This window comes from Macrotis lagotis, chromosome 1 (assembly GCF_037893015.1).
Source record: "Macrotis lagotis isolate mMagLag1 chromosome 1, bilby.v1.9.chrom.fasta, whole genome shotgun sequence".
Taxonomy (NCBI): domain Eukaryota; kingdom Metazoa; phylum Chordata; class Mammalia; order Peramelemorphia; family Peramelidae; genus Macrotis; species Macrotis lagotis.
Genome location: NC_133658.1, coordinates 875,099,985 through 875,121,107, shown reverse-complemented (window position 1 = coordinate 875,121,107; position 21,123 = coordinate 875,099,985). Strand labels below are relative to the sequence as shown.

The 21,123-nt window shown below is 43.8% G+C and overlaps 1 protein-coding gene across 6 annotated transcripts in view; it reads left to right on the top strand.

Annotated features, from left to right (window-relative positions):
* Positions 1 to 21,123, top strand: part of ARHGEF10L (Rho guanine nucleotide exchange factor 10 like) — a 252,095-nt gene that overhangs the window by 205,776 nt on the left and 25,196 nt on the right. For all 6 annotated transcript variants that reach the window (XM_074218287.1, XM_074218286.1, XM_074218285.1 and 3 more), the window contains 2 exons: positions 642 to 796; positions 6,535 to 6,680. In XM_074218287.1, coding sequence (XP_074074388.1) covers positions 642 to 796; positions 6,535 to 6,680 — 301 coding nt within the window. The remainder of the gene's footprint in view (positions 1 to 641; positions 797 to 6,534; positions 6,681 to 21,123) is intronic.

The window sequence follows — 21,123 nt, the reverse complement described above, 5'->3', positions numbered from 1 at the left end:
GGGGGCAGGGGCAGTAGTATTTTGGACAGGCAAGTACAAAGAATCTATATGGAGGTTGGAGTTCATATGTTGATACCTTCTTTTCAGAAATTGGGATGGTGATCTGGTTATTGTTATCTTATGGTGGTGTGTATGGATGTGTCTCTGGTCTGTCCATCTGTTTCTTCATGCTTTTCATGATGATCTTCAAGCCACTGGAAAATGGTCCCTTAAGTAGGCATTTTTCTCTCCTTTTTACAGATGATGAAACTGAGATCTATATTTTTACAGCTTCTAAGTAGTAAAATTAAAACCCAAGAATTCTGTTGTTTTTTTTCTATAAATTATACTATAGCTGTATCAGGTCTTCCCAGACTTGGGGTCTTAACCTGGGGTCTAGATTTTTAGTCTTCTTTGAACTTGAGTGAGGGAGAAAAAATTACATCTTTATTTCAATATAATTAATTTCCTTTGTAATCCTTTAAGTTTTATTTTATGTACTTAAAAACTTTCTTCTGAGAAGGGATATTTTTAGGCTTCATCAGACAGTGCCATAGGGGGTTACATGATACAGAAGGGACCATATTCTTTGGGTCAAGCTATATAGGAGAAGACAGGTTTTAAGAAGCATCAAAGCTAGTCTCTTCTTTGTCTCTTCTCAGCATCCTAGTGTATGGCAGTGTGGATACAGGGACCCCGTGCTTGGTCACCTGCAAGAGCCCAGGTCTGCAGCCTGTCCTTTGCCTTTGCTACAGCTCCCACTACCTCTTTGCTGGCCTTCAGGATGGAACCGTTGCTGCCTACCCCCAGAGCAGTGGTAAGGAAGATGGATGGATGGATGGATGGATAGATAGGAATGAAGGAGTGATTTGTAAACACTAGAGTCTCCTAGTTACCTGGTTGGCACCAGTCATTCCATTCTGCTCAATGGAGTTTGAACTCAGTGGAGCTCAATCCCATTTTATTCCATGCCAATCAATTCTGCAAGGATTTATTAAATCCTACTATGTGTTAGTCATTGTGCTAGACATTGGAGAGGCAAAGCAAATAATAGAATAGTCAGAGCCCCTCAGCTCTCAGGGAACAACATGCCCATAAGTAAGCAAGTATTTCATGCAAAGAAAGTGATTTCTAAGGAAAGGGCAATATTAAATGGTGGGATCACAGAAGACTTTCTGTGGGAGGTGGCTCTTTGAGCTTTGAAAACTGTTCTAAGGTCCTTAAGCTTTGACCTTCTGTGTTCTAAGGACCCTCCCAACTCTGACATACTGGGTTCTAAGACCCTTCTAGCTTTGACCTTCTGTGGTCTAAGTTCCTTCCAGCTCTGACATTCTCTTTTCTAAGCTTCCTTCCCAGCTCTGACATCCTAGGTTTTATATGGAGGTTGGAGTTCATGTGTTGATACATTCTTTTCAGCTCTGACATTCTGTGTTCTAAGGGCCCCCCAGCTCTAACATTCTGTGTTCTAAGGGCCCCCCAGCTCTAACATCCTGGGTTCTAAGGGCCCCCCAGCTCTAACATTCTGGGTTCTAAGGGCCCCCCCGCTCTAACATTCTGGGTTCTAAGGGCCCCCCAGCTCTAACATTCTGGGTTCTAAGGGCCCCCCAGCTCTAATATTCTGGGTTCTAAGGGCCTCCAGCTCTAACATTCTGGGTTCTAAGGACCCTCCCAGCCCTGGCATTCTATGTTCTAAGCACGCTCTCAGCCCTGAAAGTCTCAATTTCTAAGGTTCTTCTAACTCTGACATTAGATATTCAGCCATTCTGAGTTTTGGGCTGGAGAAGATATTTGTGCTTCAGCTGAGGATGAGACAGGATCATTTCTAAGGCCCCTTCTTAGAACTCTTAGGTTCTACCCTGTACCATTGTGCCTAGAGCTTGGGGGCTAGGGTGTGGGAAGGCTGGGAGGTAAAGAATGGAGGCAGAAATTCTCCTGTCAGACGCTGATCCACTAGAGTAGTTCCTCAAGGTCTTCTGTCATCCTGATTCTGTATTTCTTTGACTCCCAACCTCAGGGAGGGGAGATTTTGACTCAAGCATAGAAGAGACTTTTTAACAACCAAAGCTATGCTTCCAGCAGCATTGAGCTCCCTTCACTGGAGTGTTCTAGTCCGTGACAAGTTGCTGGCTATCGGGGTGCCCTGGAAGGGGTTGCCATGGTAGATACTTCTTGAGGCTCTGAGGTCCTCAAGCTTCTCCAATTGGCTGCCAGGGCCAGGAGGGAGCCAAGCACGTAAGAGTCCGGCCCTTGGCCTAGAGAACAATCAATCCTTCCGATGGGGAGGACGATGGCCATAGATCCTGTTGCCTTCCCTTTCCCCTCCACTGCAGCTCTAATTGCTGTGTCATCCCAGCCTGTTGCAGGGTTATAAACGGATATTTGTACTGAGCTTTTTTTTTTTTTGCCACTTGGCAGTATGTTGGTATTTTTAATTAGCTTTTGATAAGGCATTTATAGTTTTTAATTAAAGGGGGAAGAGGGAGGGAAAAAAAACTCTCACCATCAGACAGAGCGTGTGTGTGAATGTAAATTCTTGCTTAGATCCTCAGAGATCTAGACCAAGATTCTCTAACTTTTCCATTACTAGTCTACCCTTGTCTTCTTATTGGACTTAGCAGTTAAATCATGTCCTTTTTTTCTATTTCTAAGCTTGACCCTCAACCTTCTGGGCCAGAATTCTGGTCCTTTGTCACCTCTTATCACTTGGCACTGAAAAGGTCACAGGCTGGAGAAAGATAGATCCAGGGGTGGAGGTTCCCAGTCAAGTAGGGAGGAGAGGTTGCAGGGAGTGAGGTCCAAAGGTCCACTGGGGGCTATGGGGAGGCCCTCTTCCCATCTTAATGCTCTGTATTTGGGAGAGATTTCCTTTGTTTTGGTCCAGAACTAGAAACCAATCTCTTAATTCCTTTTCTCTTTTCTCCTGAGGATGATAGGGCTTAGAGAGCACCTGAACTGGAAGAGACCTTAGAACATAGAATGTCAGAACTTAGAAAGACCTTGGAATATGTAAAGTATGGGGCTGAATTGACCTTAGAAACATCTATTGTCAGAACTGGGAAGGGCCTTGGAATATGTAAGGTAAGGGGTTAGATAGAACATCTTAGAACATCTAATGTCAGACCTGGGACAACCCATAGAACACAGAATGTCAGAACTGGGAAGGTCCTTAGAACATAGAACATTAGAGCTTGAAAGGACCTTGAAATAAGTTAGGTAAAGGGTTGGATAGGCTTTAGAATATCTAATGTCAGGTCTGGGAGGACCGGTAGAACACAGAATGTCAGTGCTGGGAGGGTCCTTAGAACACAAGATGTCAGAGTTGAGAGGGATCTTTGAACACAGAATGTCAGAACTGGAAGAAACCTTAGAATCCAGAATATCAGAATTGGCAGGGCCCTTGGAATATAGAATATCAGAGCTGGGAAGGACCTTGGAATGTATAACATCAGGGGTTGGATATACCTTAGAACATCTAATGTCAAAGCTGGGAGGGCCCATAGAGCACCGAATATAATAATTGGGAGGGTCCTTAAAACACAGAATGTCAGAGCTTGGAGGGTCCTTAGAACACAGGATATCAGAGTTGGGAGGGATCTTATAACACAGAATGTCAGAGCTGGAAGGAACTTAGACCACAGAAGGTCAAAGCTGGGAGGGCCCTTAGAACACAGGATGTCAGAGCTGGGAGGGTCCTTAGTGCTTACAATACCAGAGCTTGGAGCAACTCAGAATGTAGAGTATTAGAGCTGTGAAGGGTCTTGTGTAACCAAACTAAGTTCTCCACTTAAAAGAAATTGGGACTTGGAGAGAAGAAAACCTGTTTACATAGAAGAAAACCAGCCTTCTGTTTTTACCTTTCTTTGCTTTACTATTTCAGGGTTAGGTCAGGCCAGGTGCTCTGTGTGCTTTTTTCTAAATTTGAGATTTTGTAATGAGTTAATGTGGCCTTCCTGATACATGTGCTAATCTCCTTGTTGGATAATCAGTCTGCACTGATGCTGGCTGTGAGGGAGAACAAAACTTTACCATGGCAGATACATAAAGTAAATATATTCTGTCTGTCTGTCTGTCTATCTATATCTATTGTGGACTGTCGATTTTTTAACCTAATGCTTTCTGGACCCTGGGAGCTATCCAAGTAGTCAGTGATTAAAATCAGTATTGCATAGATTCCAGAGATAATCTCACTCATGTGTGCAATGATAGAACTACATGATGTCAGATGGGGAGGGATCTTAGAACACAGAATGTTAAAGCTGGGAGGAGCCTTCGAGCTGAGAGTTGCACAACTGAGAGGACCCTTAGAACACAGCTGGGTCTTAAAATCAGGGCTGCTGACACTGATGGGCCATGGGGATTTGGTGGTATCTAGGTAATGTCTACTTTTCATTCTGCACCCTGCATCATGGGATTTTCCAACTCCCCCCTGCCCTCCATCTCATTCTCAGTCTCCCTTTTCAGATTGGATCTAAGACACTGAGCACATTGGCCTGCCTTCTCTCTGATTCGGGGTGGGATCCTCTCCATCAGCTGGCCTGTGGGAGGAGGAAGTCCCACTTCCCCAATGAAGGTGCCTTTCCTGAGACAGGACCTTCATCTCCCTTAATCTGGCAATGCTGGGTAGTTGACAGGCTGGGCTCAGCAGCCAGATGGATGGGCTGTCATCCTGTATATGAGTGCTGGCATCGAGGGGCAGCAAGGTGAACTAAAGAGGGACCTGGTCCTCCAAGGTGGCCTGAATGGCCACCAATTCTGATGTCCCTTGGACACCCCTTCCAAAAATAACTTTTGCCTTCACTCAGGAAGTCACTAAGCATTTATTAAGTACCTGCTGTATGTTATTACTGTGGTAAATGCTAGGGACACAAAAAAGACCCCCCTCCCTTCCAAAAATAGAATTTACAAAAGGCAGGCAACAAAAGCATAATGGAAAGAAAATTGGATTTAAAGCCAGAAAACATGACAGTAAATCCTGCCTCTGTCATTCTAAGCCTCAGTTTCCTCCTTTGTAAAAAAACTCCATATGGTATAGGGATTAGGTTTTAGAACTGGAAAGGATGAGTCCAACCTTCTCATTTTACAGAAGGAAACTGGTCATATTGAAGGGAAGAGATATTAATAGCCACTGAGGGGCAGAGACAAGATGAGAAGCCAGATTTTTCTGCCTCCTGGTCTTATGTTCTTTTCACTACATCCAGAGGTTCTCCTCTTATAGAGACCCTTAGAAAAGGGACCTGAGCCTTACCTTTAGCATGAGCTGAAAATATCACATTCTTGTCTTTTCTAAAAAGTGGGGATGCTCTCCCAAGAGTTGATCTGGCTGTTCCCAGAAGGTCTTGCTTCAGGACAGGGTCCTTCATGCCTACCTCTCCTTCACCCATCCATTTGAAAGCCTTGGGCTCCTCACTTCCCCTCCCCAAATCCAGTTTGATTTGAAGAACATTGAAGCATCCAGTCTTCTCATTCAACGATGTTGTGGAAAACACACAAGATTTCAAGCCAAGGGAATGAGTCCCTGCTTTTCCCAGCTACCACTTGCACAACTGAAGACCCTACTCATTTTTTCCTCTTCCCTAAAATAGATCATGAATTTGGTGTGATCTCTAAGAGCCCTCTTAGTGCTTAGATAGAATTTAGAGCTAACAGGTGACCTGGTCCGACTTTCACAGTTGGTGAAAGAGGAGACTGAGGTTGAGAGCTTAATTGACATTGGTAGAAGCCAGGCTAAGGCTTAGGTCTCCTAAATATCCCAGCCCAGTTTCTCTTCATTCAACCCAGAACCCTCATCTATACAGTAGAAAACACTAAAAAAAAGACCTGTTTGCATGTTCTGACCCTGTTTTCATATCCTGACTCCACTATTGCTGTTACCCTGAGACAAGAGACTTCAGTTTCCTAGGACTTGGGTTCCTCATCTGTCAATTGGGGTGGAGCTGGGGAGGGAAGGTAGAAGGACCATGTTGTCTCAGGTCTTCTGGATCAGAATCAAGGATGCTCTCTGAACATCTCCTTATGACAAAGTAATTTCCTCTCCTACCACTAGAGGGCAGGGCTGGCCCTCAGAACTCCATGGGCTTGTCAACCTTTCTCAACATCATATGCCAACACCCAGCACCCTACTTGCTGTTGATGCCTCCCATGGGACTGCCTTGTATTCCCCTCTGGAAGGCACTCTCCTCCCTGAAATGGGGAGCCTGGAATGGGGGTAGAATGGGATAGAGGGGAGTGAGGGAAGAGTGGGATGTGTCCATGAAGACTCTGAGGGTTGGGATTCACCTGGACCGTGTGATGAGTCCTGTGGGTGACCTGAGGCAAATTACCTCACCTCTCTAGGCCTCGGCTTCATCCTCTCTAAAATAGGAGGGTTAGACTATGTATTCTGAGAGGTATGACATTCTATGTTCTAAAGGTTCTTCCAATTCTGACATTCTGGGTTCTAAGGACCCTCCCAAATCTGACATTCTACAGTCTAAGAATTCTTTCTTTTCTAACATTTCATTTTCTAAAGTTTCAGTTCAGACATTTTATAATCCCATAATCTTTTTTCTCCCCCAGGGGGCCTATGGGAGATGGAGAGCCCACCAACCTGCTTGACTGTGGGCCCAGGGCCCATCCGTACCCTACTGAGCCTGGAGGATGCTGTGTGGGCCAGCTGTGGGCACCAGGTCACTGTGCTGGATGCTACCACTTTGCAGACTCAGGTATCAGCCCCTGACCCTGGCCACCTAAACTCTAGCTTGTGACACTAGTTTTCCAACCTTCTGTGAGTTTGCTTTTTATTCATCTCATAGTCAGTGAGCAGCAGTTGTGACATAATTCAGCTTTGGGTCTTCTTCCTCAGCAGCTTCGTTAGGCCTCTTTCTAGGCTAGGTATATAATTATGGCTTAGTGAATCTGAAACCATAGGTCTAGCTTAGTTTCAGTTGTTCTACTTGGACAGTGGTTAAAGCTAGATGCCTGGGATCTGTTCTTTGCATTTCCCTGTAGGTGACTCAGTTATTAACTCTATAAACTGAGGTTATATACTAGATAATTTGTGCAGCAAAATTTATAAAGTGCCTACTGTGTGCAAAGTATTGTAGTAATGCAGTCAACCTATCTAGCTTTCTGCCTATAAAATATTGGGGAGAGAAGACTCCCCAAGGAATTTTGAATCTCTTTCAGGGATAACATGTATTCACACAGTTAATATAGTAAGAGAAGGAGAGGGCACTCATTGTTCCAGGTAAATTCCATAGATCTAGTGATCATTTTCTCAGTTTTATTTCAAAAAGAGAGAAAAGCAGATCTCTGTTGTTCTTACCCTGTTCTATCTCTCAAAATCTCCTTGATTACCTCCAGGCTTCTTGAATCTGACCAGTTCCTTTCTGGTGTTTGTCCAGTTGGAAGAGGCCCCTGATGGAGGATGTTAGCTTTCATTGCTATTGCTCACAGCTATCTTGGGGTGACGGGGGTTGGGACTTCTCTTGCCAGGGACTGCTTGGCAGTTACCCTACCCATGACTCTTAAGGTGCTCTAGAGGTATTGATAGACTATTAGGATGCCATTGGTGTAATCAGGGCACCTCTAAATAGTAGATCTGAGACAGCCTGGTCCTTCTACCTTCCCTCCCCAGCTCCACCCCAATTGACAGATGAGGAACCTAAGTCCTAGCAGCAGAGGTGATAGAGATACGAAGGCTCAGAGGGTTCTAGAATATTAACAAAAGATCATTTAGTTTTCTTCCCTTCCTACTTACCCACCATTTTATAGGGAGAAGTACCTGAGAAGAAAAGTCACTTGCCCTAAGGTCATTAAAGTAGCAGAGCTGAGATTCGACATCAGTTCCTCTGATTCCTAGTGTAGACTTTTCCTGCGATATTATGTTGCCTCTCAAGAGTCAGTTCTGAGATTCTTGCCCCTTCACCTCTCCATCCCCTCAAATAGGGTTTCAAACTTGCTTGCTTGTTGTTTCCATGTTCAAGAACAGAACTCAGGGAGGATTTTTATGATCTCACCCATAACCCTCATCAATCCTTCCAGCCCCTGGCAGCTGAGAGCTGGTTTTAGAGGGAAGACCTCATAAACCTCATTGCTTCTCTCTCTCTGTGTGTCTCTGTCTCTCTCTCTCTCTCTCTCTCTCTCTTTCTTCTCTCCCCTCTCCCCTCTCCCTCACCTCTCTTGATGTCCTAGAGCTGATCTGCATCTGATGCAGCTTTAGAATTTGGCTGTCCAAGGTGGATCTGCTCCCCTTCCCCCCCCCCACGGGCTATAGACTTATCAGTGATGCAGGAAGGTTTTTTGGGAATTAAAGAATACCAGAACCAGGAATACCCTTAGAACAGGGAATGCCAGGGTTGGACCATTATAGAATGTCAAAACTGGAAAGATTGTAAACTTAAATCTGGAAGAACATTGGAGGGCATCCCATTCAATCCCTTTATTCAATGTGGAGGATACAAGGCATTGAAGGAGAAGGTGACTTGCCTGAGGACATATAAGAATGGGTTTCTAGGGGTCAGAACTTGGCCTATCCTGGACTGACCTCCCCATATGACTTCTAGACAGGGTTAGTGCTCTTTAGGGGTCAGGGACTCCTCTCCAAATTGCTCTGGATCCCTATTGTTGTATTTTGATGTGGGAGGGAGCATTGGTTCCCCTAAAGTCTGTCCCTCTGCTGGGTCTGTGTACATTGAAATGAAGGTTTTCTAACCCAGTCTTCCCAGGAAAGGATGGCGAGACAGCTCCTTGCTTTCACTCCATTCTTCTCTTTTAAGATCTGTACATCCTAAGGTGGGTGGGGTTTTTTTCCTGGCTCCTTGGAGGATGCAAAAGAGAAAGGTCAGCCCTGGATGGGGTCCTGTTCCCCTATGACCTCTCCTTTCTCTCCTCTGTTCTCCTGCCCCCCTCCTCTCCAGCCTGGCCCCAGCCCACACAGCCAGACACCTGAAAGGCCAGCTCCCGCCTGGCCGCCCGGGGCCAGAGTGCACAGCAGCCTCCAGCTTGTGGCTGTGATGATTTAAGATTAGTTCTGTGCTCGAGGCTCTTAAAAGGGGATCAATATGGCCTTTCACCTGCGTTTTACACCATGCAGGAGCTCTGTGGGGGGAGGGAGGGGCAGGGGGGCCTGGAGCAGCAGAAGCTCTAGCCCACAGCAGTCCAGCCAAATTGAAAAGTTTCAGGGCCCAGGGAGAGGCAGGCAGTGAGCCTTCAGCACACACAATCATTTTTCCATTCTGTACTGTAACAAGGTGAATGCTATCCATATTTAATAAAGAGTCGCTCCTGCAGTTTGGAACGGAATAGAAATGGGGCCTGATCGACAGTCACGGAGGCTCTGGAAATGGCTGGTATTGAGGTATGGCCTATCCTCTGGCCTTTTCCCCAGGGCTCTTTCCCCTTTTAGCTCTCTGTACCCCAGGGGGATCAGGCAGGAGCTTTTGGAGACTCTATGTACATTGTAATTGTGCATGTGTGTATGTAATGTGTGTGTGTGTGTGTGTGTGTGTGTGTGTGTGTGTGTGTGTGTGTGTATGAGGCCAGGAGCGAGACTTTTATCTGCAAAGTCTCACTGCTGGACAAATGGCTAAACAATATTGGAAGAACTCTCTCCTTAAGAAGGCCAGTAAATAAAGTTAGCAAGATCTGAGTTCAAATTTTGTTTTAGACACTTAGTAGCTCTGTAACTCAACTTTCTCTCAGTTTCTTTATCTGTAAAATGGTGATAAAAACAATCCCTATCTCCTGAGGAGTGAAGATAACATGTATAAATAAATCACTTTGCTTCAGATATTTAGTAGCTATGGAATCCTTAACTTTTTCCCTCCTCTGTAAAATGGGGATAATAACAGTCCTATCTCCTGAGGACTGGATGAGATAACATATATAAATCACTTTGTAGACCTTAAAAAGATTGCTTTCATATATATATAATATATATGTTAATTAGTCATCATTTGGAGTCATTGCATCATACGAATTTCAGAGTTAGAAGGAGCCTCAATGGTACTTGAAAACAATATGCCCATACTAGGATATGCTCCTGATATATGTAATATGTGCCAAACTATCATCTGTCTTAGGTCTGGAGCCCACCATTTCCAAGGTCCAACCCATCCCATTGCTGGACAGCTCTCCCCATTAGGATATCCATTCTCAATTGGAGTCTTTTCTCCTTTTCTTTGTCACTTCTCATCTGTCTTCTGGGGCAGAGGAAGGAGATGTCTTCTTTCTCTTCCATGGACAGCCCTTCAAAAGTGACCTCCTCTCAAGTCTTTTTACCACACTGAGATTCTCACTTCATCTATATCCTCTTTCTATGTCTGCTGGCTCGAAGCCCTTCCCCATTTTGCTTTCTCTCTTCTGGACACCATCTTGTTTCTCTTGTAGTTTCCCAATGAATTCTCCAGATTTGATTTGAGCTGGGCAGAAGAATTGAGTTCAAGACCTAGTGCTTTTACTCTCTAGACTTCTGTTTCCTCCCTTATTAAATGAAGGAGTTGGATTGATCTCTAAGGTTCCTTCTAACTATCTCTTTGTTGGCTGGGTGGTCAGCATGCCCCTGGGCAAGGTATTTTCAGAACCTTGCTTTTCTTGCCTGGAAAATGAGAATAAGAGCCTGCTCTGAGGAAAACTCTGTTAGGACAAAAGATCTGAGAGTCATGTTATAAGAATGCAGAGGGAGAATCAGAGGGAGAATGGAGAGGGCCTACATAGCCCTTTGAGTCTTCTTTGAAATGTCAGGTCTCTCTTTACATCTCTCTCCTTAGCCATAGTGATTTGTTCATACATTTGTCCAAAATCTTAGGATCTGTTTCTTTCCCTTCCTGAGTTGTCTCTTGGACTAATCCATGAATAGGACAATATAGGAAAAAGGGCATCTTTTAAGTTTCCATAAACTTACATGGCTTTCCCACTTTGCTGTCTTAGAATTTTCTGAGCTAAACCATATCCTCCTCCTCCCCTGTTGAGGTTTTGGAGGATGACTTTGGTTAGCTCCAGTTAGAGGGGCATCCAGACCTCTGTCTGTGACTCCATCATTCCATGTGTCAGATCTTTCCTTTGGCTGTGGGTATGTCCTCTGTTCTTGTCCCTGCCTGGTGGCTGCTCTGCTGATACTGCAGACATCGGTGAATGCTGCCCATCTTGATGGCTCAGCATCTCGATCCTCTTGGAGGGGGTGTGGTAAGGACTGTCAGAGGAGTAATGTCACGCACCCAGGGCCTGTGTCAACACAGCGGCCTCCACGTTCATTATCTAGATAGCCACCTTCAAAGTCTAATCCAGTCTTTCTGGAGTTCATTTTCTCTGATCGCTGGAGGGGGAAGCTGGCTGAGATGATGCCTGCATCTTAATTTAAAGAAAACTGAATCGGCACAGCTGGCAAGGATGCCGATTAGTTGTCCTCGACCCACCCACCCGGTTTCTGACTGAGGCTAAGAGAAGGGGGTGGTGCAACAGGATCCTGGGCACCTGTGTGCTCAGCCCTTTGACCTGGTCCCTTATGGATGGACCAAGAGGAATTAATTTCCCCATTCCCCATCCCTATATGGTTAGAAAACAGAACATTTTGTCCTCAAATCAATGTCTCTAAAACCAACTTCATTATTGTTAGAAAGACTATTTGCTAATAATACTCATCCACTTCCCCTGCTGTGAAGTACAATAGACAGAAGGCAGATTATATTCTTTAGAATTGGCAAATTGAGTGTGAGAGTTGGGAAGGGTCTTAGAACAGAAAGTGTTAGAGTGAGGAGCATCCTTAGAACACAGAATATCAGTACTGGGAAGACCCTTATAACACAGAATATCAGAGCTGGGAGGAACCTAAGGATGCAGAATGTCAGAGTTGGGAGGAAACTTAGAACACAGAATATCAGAGCTGGAAGGAACCTAAGAATATAGAATGTCAGAGCTTGGAAGTGGCTCAGAACACCAGTATGTTAAAGCTGGGAGGGAGGTGTCTTGGGACATGAAATGTCAGAATTGAGAGGGATCATAGAACAGAGAGTAGAACTGGATCATTCTCTACCTTTTACTTACCTGTGTTCATGTTATTTTCTCCAGTAGAAGGTAAGCTCCTTGAGGACAGGGACTGATTTATTTTGACTTTGCCTTAGTATTTTTATCTAGTCCTGAACACAGAGCCTGACCACTCTGTAAATGATTGTTGTAGTGATGTTACAATATAGAATGTTAGTGTTAGAACATTCCCTTTGGGCATGGGGAACTCTGAGACTTTGTAGGCCAATCCCCCTCCCTGTTCACATGGAACACTGAGCTCCTTTTCTCCTCTGTCCTTCCTGAATGGAAGGGTCATCCTTTCTACTCGAGCTATTGCCTGGTGGCCAAAGTTTGGGTGAATGTATCTCAGCCCTTGATCCATTCATATCATGCTTGACTGATTTGTCTTTTTCTTTGAGTGATGAGGATAATAGCTAATGTTTATAGATTATCTACTATCTCTATGTATCCTGAGCTAAATGCTTTATAAATATTAGCTCTTCCATCCTCAGAATATCCCTAGGAAGTAGGTTCTTTTATTTTTCCCCTGTCCCATTTTACAAATCAAGAAACTGAGGCAGACAGTTTAAGTGACTTGCCCTGTGTCCCACATCTAGTAAGTATATGAGGGCAGATTTGAACTCAGGTCTACCTGACTCTATCCTCTGTATCATCTGGCTCTTTTATGTCTCACAGTCTTAAGGTGATGATTCCAAGCTTCAAAAAGTAGGCCATGGGGGAAGCAATGACTTAAATTCATTGAACAAGCACTCAGGGAGCCCTCTGTATGGCTACTTAGTTCAAAGGAGCTTGGTATTGACTAATGAACTTGTCTCAATTCTATGGCTCACATCTTCACCTTCCCCACCCCCACCCATCTACCTAAGTGGTCTTGACAATTTAAACCATTCATCACCAGTGAGAGAATATGGATGGTTCAGAGCAACATGAAGGTCACTGCTCAAAGCCTATGTCCTATGATCAGGAACCATCTTTCAGTTGTACAGACATTTATGAAGCTTCATGCTAGGAAATGGGAATACAGAGGCAATTGTGAGGCAATTCCTCCCCTCAATGACCTCCATTCTCTCCTGGAGGGATATTCCACGGATACAAATAAAACAATTACAAAGAAAAATAAGGGAGAGAAGACTCTGGGTAAGGTAGCCAAGAAAAGCTTTTCAGGGGAAGCAAGGCCTTGAACTTGAGGACTCTGAGAGGCCTACCTCAGATGGGATCACACACCAGGCAGTGAATGGCCTGTGCAAATTCGTAGACATAGAAACTGCATAGTCAAGACTTGTAGAGAGTAGTTGATGCTATCCAGTCATGTCCAATACTCTGGGATCCCTTTGAGGGTTTTCTTGACAGATACTGGAGTAAGTTTGCCCTTTCCTTCTCTGGCTCATTTTACAGTTGAGGAAACTGAGACAAATTAGGTAAAGTAACTTGCCCAGGGTCATATAGCTAGTAAGTGCCTGAGACTGGTTTTGGACTCAGGAAGATGATTTCTTGACACCAGGCCAGGCACCCAGTACACTATCCATAGTGCATAGAATTAGAGCTGGAAAGAACTTTGGAGACATCATTTTACAAGCGGGTAAACTGAGGCTTAAAGAAATTAATGAATGTAATCTGAGATGACATAGCATGTGTCAGAGGCAGGATTTGAACTTGGGTCCTCTGAGTCCAGATTCTGGGAGGCATCTTAGATATCATTTCTAGTGATGAAAATGCCCTCCACCAGTGCAGACTGATACTTCCCTCCCAATTTGTGGTCTTAGGGAGTTCTAGGAGGGGAAGCAAAAGGTTGAGCACTTTACCCAGGGTCACACACATGGTATGGGCCAGATGTCTTTTTAATCTCGAGTTCACATTTTATTAAAAAAAACTGGCTTTAATTTTACATGCTGGGAAAAAGAGACTCAATGGAGTGGTTTGCCCAGGGCGACCCAAGAGGAAGTGGTCCAGCCCTCATTTGAGCTTTTGTATTTGTATGTAATTTGGTTTTATTTCCCTCTGTGGTTGCTGTTTCCTCCAATGGAATGTGGGCAAAGTCTACTTCCTTTATGTCTCTCTATCCTTAGTGTCTGAGTTAAGTAAGTACTTAATAAATGTAGTAGTGTCTGAGTTAAGTAAGTACTTAATAAATGGTCTTTGAATGAATGAATGAAAGGAAGAATGCAGCTAGCTTCTTTGATCCCAAATCCAGTGTCCCTTCCACATACTTCAAGAATCTTAGTCACCACCTGTAAAATGGAATAAGAACTACATGGAGCTTATAATGGAATGCAGTGGGCAGAGGGTTGGTTTTCTAGTCAGAGGACCTGTGTTCAAATCCTTCCTAATGAGACCTTGGGCAAGTCAGGTTGGAGTTGGGCCTCAGTTGACTTGTGTGTGATAGGAATGCATTAGTCTAGAGGATTCCTTCTAAGACTACCTTCCAAATGTAGATCTATATAGAATGACTCACCTGCCCCTCTCCAAATTTGTAATAAGGTGAAAGGAAGCCAGGTTCATGAGCATACTTCATTTCATGGGACATTATTGCTGGGGACTGAAGTTGAAGGGCTGAGGGTTGAAAGGTGAAGATAGCAGGGGGAGAAGATGGTAATCAGGAAGCGCCTTGATGGAGGGCTTTGAGTTAGAGATGGCGCCCGACTCTGAACTGTATGGATGAAGGGCACTTACTGCAAGATGTGTTCTCCATCATAATCTGCTCTCTCCAGCTGTGGCATTTCCCAACTCCCACTGTCTCTTCAGCTCTTAGGCTCTACCCTCTGACCCCATCACTAATATTTCTTGTCACTAAACACGACAAGGAGAAAACATCTCAAGGCCCCTCGGCAAAAAACAGAGCTTACAGAATTGCGTCTGCCCCACTCCCCCCGAGCCCCCCTACCCTGGCATTCCCACCCTTAATTTTCACATTTAGTGCCCAAACTGAGTTTGCATGTATTAGCTGTTGTAAATCTTTCATAACAACGCCACGCAACATGAATAATGCATCACAGGCCTGTATTAGTTTTCTGTCTCCTATCTTATTTATGACACAAAACGGGTGGGAATTTGCAAAAGTGGAATCTGGGCGCGGGGGTTCCTGGGTAATCATATGCAAATTGGCATGAGGACTGAGAGATTGACTGGTTTCCCGTAATACTGAGAAACTGCCAGCTTGATGAGTCCCGGTTTTTGGACCACTGGAGCATGAGAGATCGAAGGTCCTATCACCTGGGAGAACTGTCTTCTTTGAACAGTTTTATCTTAATTTTTGGTGTGGGGTTTTGTTTTGTTTTTTTGGTTATGGGAGGATGGGGAGAGTGTAGCTGGTTTTGACATTAGCAGGTAAAACGTGAGAAAACTGACTTTCTAGATAGTGTGGGAATTGGGAGGATGCTGTCGTCCAGTTGTGACTGACTCTGTAACCCCATTTGTATTGTCATTTCCTTCTTCAGCTCTTTTTACTGTTGAGCAAACTGAGGCAATCGTGATTAAGTGACTTGGCCAGAGTTATATACCTAGAAAGTGTCTGAGGATCAGATTTAAACTCAGGGAAATGAGTCTTCCTGAGTCCAGGTCCAGTGCTCTTACCACTACTTAACTTCTAGGAAGTAGGTGAGGAGAATAATAACAATTATCACAGTGATGATGATGATGACGACGACAACGATGACAGCTGACATTCTATAATGGTCCTTTATGGTCTACAAAGCTAAATTGTTGTCCCATCTGATCTTCACCACAGTCCTTTGAGGTAGAGACTGCAACTGTTAGCCACTTTGACAAACAGAGAATTTAGCATCTTGGTCATCTTGGTGACTACTCCAGAGTCCTGCAACTAATAAGTATCTGAGGTGTGATTCAAAGGCAGGAGGTACACTGGGGAAATAGTGGGTTTGCAATTAGGAATTGGGTTTTACATGTAGCTCTCACACTTTACTTCATGTATGACTTTTGGTAAGACATTTAACTTCTCTGGGACTCAATGTCCTCATCTGTCAAATAAGGGGGTTGGATTAGATGGACTCCAAGGTCTTTTTGAGCTCTCAATCTGAAATCTATAATTCTATGTCTAGTAACCAAATATCCTTTGTGTGTTATCTAAACGGTTAGACGCTTATTGCCTGTGATCTTGCATCATCATCATCATCATCACCATCATTGCGACTACCACCACCATCACTGTCACATATTATCAGTAATAGACAACAAATAACATTGATATTTGAGCTCTTACCAATGTGACTTCATTTAGTATTTAGAACACCCAACCCTATGAAGTAGTTACTATTTATTAACTCCCATTTTTATAGTTGAAGAATCTGAGACTGAGAATGATTAGTAACTTTCCTCCAAAGTGTTCATACAACTAGTAAAAAAATCTGAGATTTGAACTCAAGCTTTCATATCTCTAAAAATCAGTGCTCCATCCACTATATTACCTAGTTGCTTCATTTAGTATCCTTGGGTCTCAGTTTCCATTCCTGTAAAATGAGGGAGTTTGATTAGATAGCCTTCTTAAGGGTTGTCCAGCTCTAGAGGGATGAATCAATGAATGAGGGTATCTAGGAAAGGTTATGATGCTAAGTTTCCAAGGAGAAGGGAGTTTCCTGGCTGAAAGAAGGGCCCCCTGTTAGACAGAAACACTTCCCGGCTTGTTGTGGCATCGCTCTGAGTTTGTAGGAACAGAAGAATAATACTCAAAGCAAAGGAGGTGATGGCTTTTGCATTCTGGTTCCCTGTTCTTAACTCAGGAGAATGTTGGAGGCAGCTAGAACAGAGTCATTAAAGATCTTAGAACATGAAATGTTGGAATTGAAAGAATCTTCAGAACCCAGAATGTCAGAGCTGGAAGGGATCTTAGGACAGAGAAAATTGGAGCTGGGAGTGGCCTTTGAACAGATAACTTTGTAGGTGAGAGGGATCTTAGAATATATGACATTGAAGTTGAGAGGAAACTCAAAATTGAGTGTCAGAGCTGGGAGGACCTCAGACTCCCCCAAACACACATTATCCTCATGAAAAAGTAAAAAGTTGTTCAAGTGGACTTGCCCAAGATCAAACAGGCAGTAACAGAGATGGGAATTTAACCTGGTTCCTCTCATTCCATATTCAGCTCTCTTTCCCTTATTCTACCCCTTTCCCTCTTTCTCTTCATTCCCCTACTTCCCATCATATCAATCCAAAAAGAAAAATTTCTTGTGTATATCGTAGGACATAAAATTCTTGAATTTTCTACTTCAGGTCAGACAGACCATTTGTGGCTTTCCCTCTCATCCCTTTGGCCTTCAGTGGTTGTGACCCTTGAAAAGACTTCCACTTTTTACCTGGACTGGACTGGGGCTTGCTTTTGATAACCTTGTTGTCATCCTGGAGAAACAAAGTGCCAGGAATCATAATCCCCATTCTGATAAATGATTATTCCTTTCACCTCTCACACGCCCCGACCGAGTGGGAAATAAGAATGATTCTGCAAAACTCTCGCGTTTCTTCTGTTATGACTAATGCAATCGGGGCCTATATAATCTGCAGCCTCAGCCTGTGATGAGGTTGATAACTCCCCCTTTGGATAAGAGTATAAATAGGTTCTAAGCAGATGTTCTGTGTGGGGGTGGAGGGGAGTGGGGAGGGGTGACAGCTGGGAGGGACATCCTTAGGTTTTTCACAACTGTGTTTGCTTAGACAAAGCACCCAGGTGCTGATGAGAGTGACTCCCCCAAACACAGAGAGAGCCTGGGAACATCCTTCCTGCTGGGAGTTTGGACAGCGACCTGGTCCATCCATTAGCTTTTGTCTGAGGTGCTGATAATCAGTATGGCACAGGGAAAAAGAGTGATGGGTTTACAGGGAAAGGAGCTGGGCTTGGATCCTCCCTGCCTCAAGCTGGGGCATTGAGGTGGCAGAGGAGATGGAGCTTTGAATTTGGTATTTGTGAACCTGTGTTCAAATCTTGACTTGGATATTTACTATGTGACTCTGAGTATGCCTCTGTTTCCTCATCTGAAAAATGATGATAATCCTCACTGTTGTGAGGATCAAATGAGATCACATGGTAAAAGGCTTTGTCTACTCTCACAGGCTTAATGAAAGCTGGTTATTGTGGCTGTTGGTATTGATGGTGTTGTTGTTGATCTGTGTGACCCTGCAAAAAAAAAATCACTTAACTTCCCTGGTCATTTATTAAGTGCCTCCTGTATACCAGCTGCTGTGTTAAGTTCTAGGAATACAAAAGGAAACCAAAACAATTTTCCTGTCCTCAAGAAGGTCACAGTCTAGTGGAGGAGACAATATGAAAATAGTTAGGTGATGTTAAATATGTCCAGATTACATAGAAATGATCTTGGAGGAATGTGGAGAGACTGAGATTTTACTTAAGTTTTGGAGAAAGCCAGGGAAATTGAGGCAGAAGGGAGAGAGTGGAGCATTCTATGTGTGGAAAACAACCATGGGAAAGGTATGGAGATGGGAGAGTGAGGATGTGGAGGGAAGTGAAAGGTGAGAAGACTGGGAAAGTGAGTGGGGCTGTTCGTTATATTTGCTCATGGAGCTAATAGTCATCAGAGCTCCTTGAGTGGGGCAAGATTAGGTCTATGCTTTAGAAAAGTCACTTTGGCAGTTGCAAAAGACACAAGAATGAAAAACAAGTTAGAAATCTTTGACAGTAGGTCAGGTAAAAGATAGATTTGAACTAAGAGTAGGCCTTTGTGGGTTAAAAGAAGGGGAGATGGATGGATGGATGGGTGAATAGATAAGATGGATAGATTGAGATAGATGATATATGTATAGGTAGAGAGATGTGCAGATGGGTGGATGGTAGATGAATTAGATAGATGGATCATAAATGACTGGATGGATGGATAGATAGATAAATGGATAGATAATGGATAGCTAAGATAGCTATACATATATAGATACACACAAGACATAGGAAGGTAGAAATGATAAGATTTAGCAACAAATTGGATATGAGAGGTGAATAGTGAAAGTGAGTCATCTTGGATGACATCAAGGTTGTGTACCTGAGTGACTGAAAGATAGTCGTTTCCTTGACAGTAACTGGGAAGTAGAGGAAAGAAAAGGGTTTTGGATGATGGATATAAGTGGAGAGATAATGTATTGTTTTATCAACCTGCTGAGAGTTTGAGTTGCCTTCAGGACATCAAATTCAAGATGTCTATAAATCATTGATGTGGGAATGAAACATGAAAGAGAGATTAGTCCAGGATATGTATAGAGATTCTTTTTTTTTTTTTAAATTTAAGGCAATGGGGTTAAGTGACTTGCCCAAGGCCACACAGCTAGGGAAGTGTCTGACGCTGGATTTGAACTCAGGTCCTCCTGACTCCAGGGCTGGTGCTCTATCTGCTGGGCCATCTAGCTGCCCCTGCATAGAGATTCTTACTCACTTATTGGGAGTGAATGAGATCATCAAGTGAGATACAATAGAGGGACAAGGAAAGAACCCAGCTCATGGTGTTGGAGAACATCCATGGTTAGTAGGTATGACCTAGATATAGAACCAGCAAAGAACACTTTAGAAATAGTGCTTAAACAGAGGTGGGGAAAACAGGAGAGACAAGTGTCTAAAAAGGGAGAGAGACTATAGAGAAAATGGGAGAAAACATCAGAGAGATACAAAACAGAGGAAGTGAAGTTCCCATCTCTGGCGGTCCCCAAGTAGATAAGAGTGTGTGTGTGTGTGTAACACATACATTGATGTTCAGTTGCAAATTGTTTATAAAGATGGGGAAGAAGCCCAGGTACTTCTCTAACTGCCATTTTAGAGCCCTTATTGAAAAAAGCTCATGCTTGAAGGCCAAAAGCCTAGTCTTGTAGTGTGGAGACTGGATTAGTATAAAGCAGCATCTTGCCCTGACCAGTTGGTCTCTATCCCTGCCGGGTGGCATCGTTTCTAACCCATCACCCTTTGCTTAACACATATTTTTCCTCCTTTCTTCTGGAGCCGAGGAGGTACCTTTGGGAAAGGAAAGGTAACCACTCTGTCCGGGCCATTGAGTACCCCAGAAATCCCCTGCAGAAAGATAAAGGAGAGCATGTGTTGGGGCTGACAGTAATACTGAGGGATTTGGAGCTACTGAGGCGGCTGCAAGCCCAGCCAGTGCTTTTCAGGTATCAGCGCAAGAGATGAAACGCTACAGTGATTCTCATAATTGAAGAAAACAAAAAAATAAATTAAATAGGACTAATGAGGGAAATATCAATAACTTACACTTTGAAATGTTTTGCATTTTTTCATTACTCATCCCTTGCCCTCCCTTCCCCCACCCCAAAATAGAATGATTTACTAGCTTTTTTTTAATCATTAAAAGATCAAGATAAAAATAGACAAAAATCTCATCTCTCCTACTTCACTCCCTGTCCCCCAAGCCTTTCGAATAATTTTTTGCTCATAGGATGATTTTGGCAACTGTTCTGTGTGAAGGCTGGTAATCTTTCATTAAGATTTTATTCTTGATTTTCACTTGGCTCTGTTTTCTTATCCTGTCCAGAACCCAGGTTGGATAAGGGAGTCTGTTTTGAACCATCTGCCTTAGAATGTTAAACCATGGGATGTCAGAGCTGGGAGATGCCTTAGTGTAGGCAGGGTTGGATCTGAAAGAAACCTTGGACATAAACTAGGTTGTCAACCTCATTTGGTAGAGAGAGAATCCAAGATATTGGGGACTGTGGCCTTGACCTCTTAGCTTTGGCTTCCTGTGTTCTAAGGACCCTCCCAAGCTCTTGATTTTCTGTGTTCTAAAGGCCCTCCCAGCTTTGACATACTGTTCCAAGGGCCCTTACTACTCTGACATTCTGTGTTTTAAGTGTCCTCCCAGCTCTGACATCCTGTCTTCCAAGATTCCTCCCAGCTCTGGCATTCCATGTTCTAAGGACCCTTCCAGATCTGACATTCTGTATTCTGATATTCTCTGTTTTAAGGGTCCTCCCAGTTCTTTTTTTTTTTAGGTTTTTGCAAGGCAATGGGGTTAAGTGACTTGCCCAAGGCCACACAGCTAGGTAATTATTAAGTGTCTGAGGATGGATTTGAACTCAGGTACTCCTGACTCCAGGGCTGGTGCTCTATCCATTACGCCACCTAACTGCCCTGTCCTAGTTCTGATATTCTGGGTTCTAAGGGACCTCCCAGCTCTGATAGCCTGT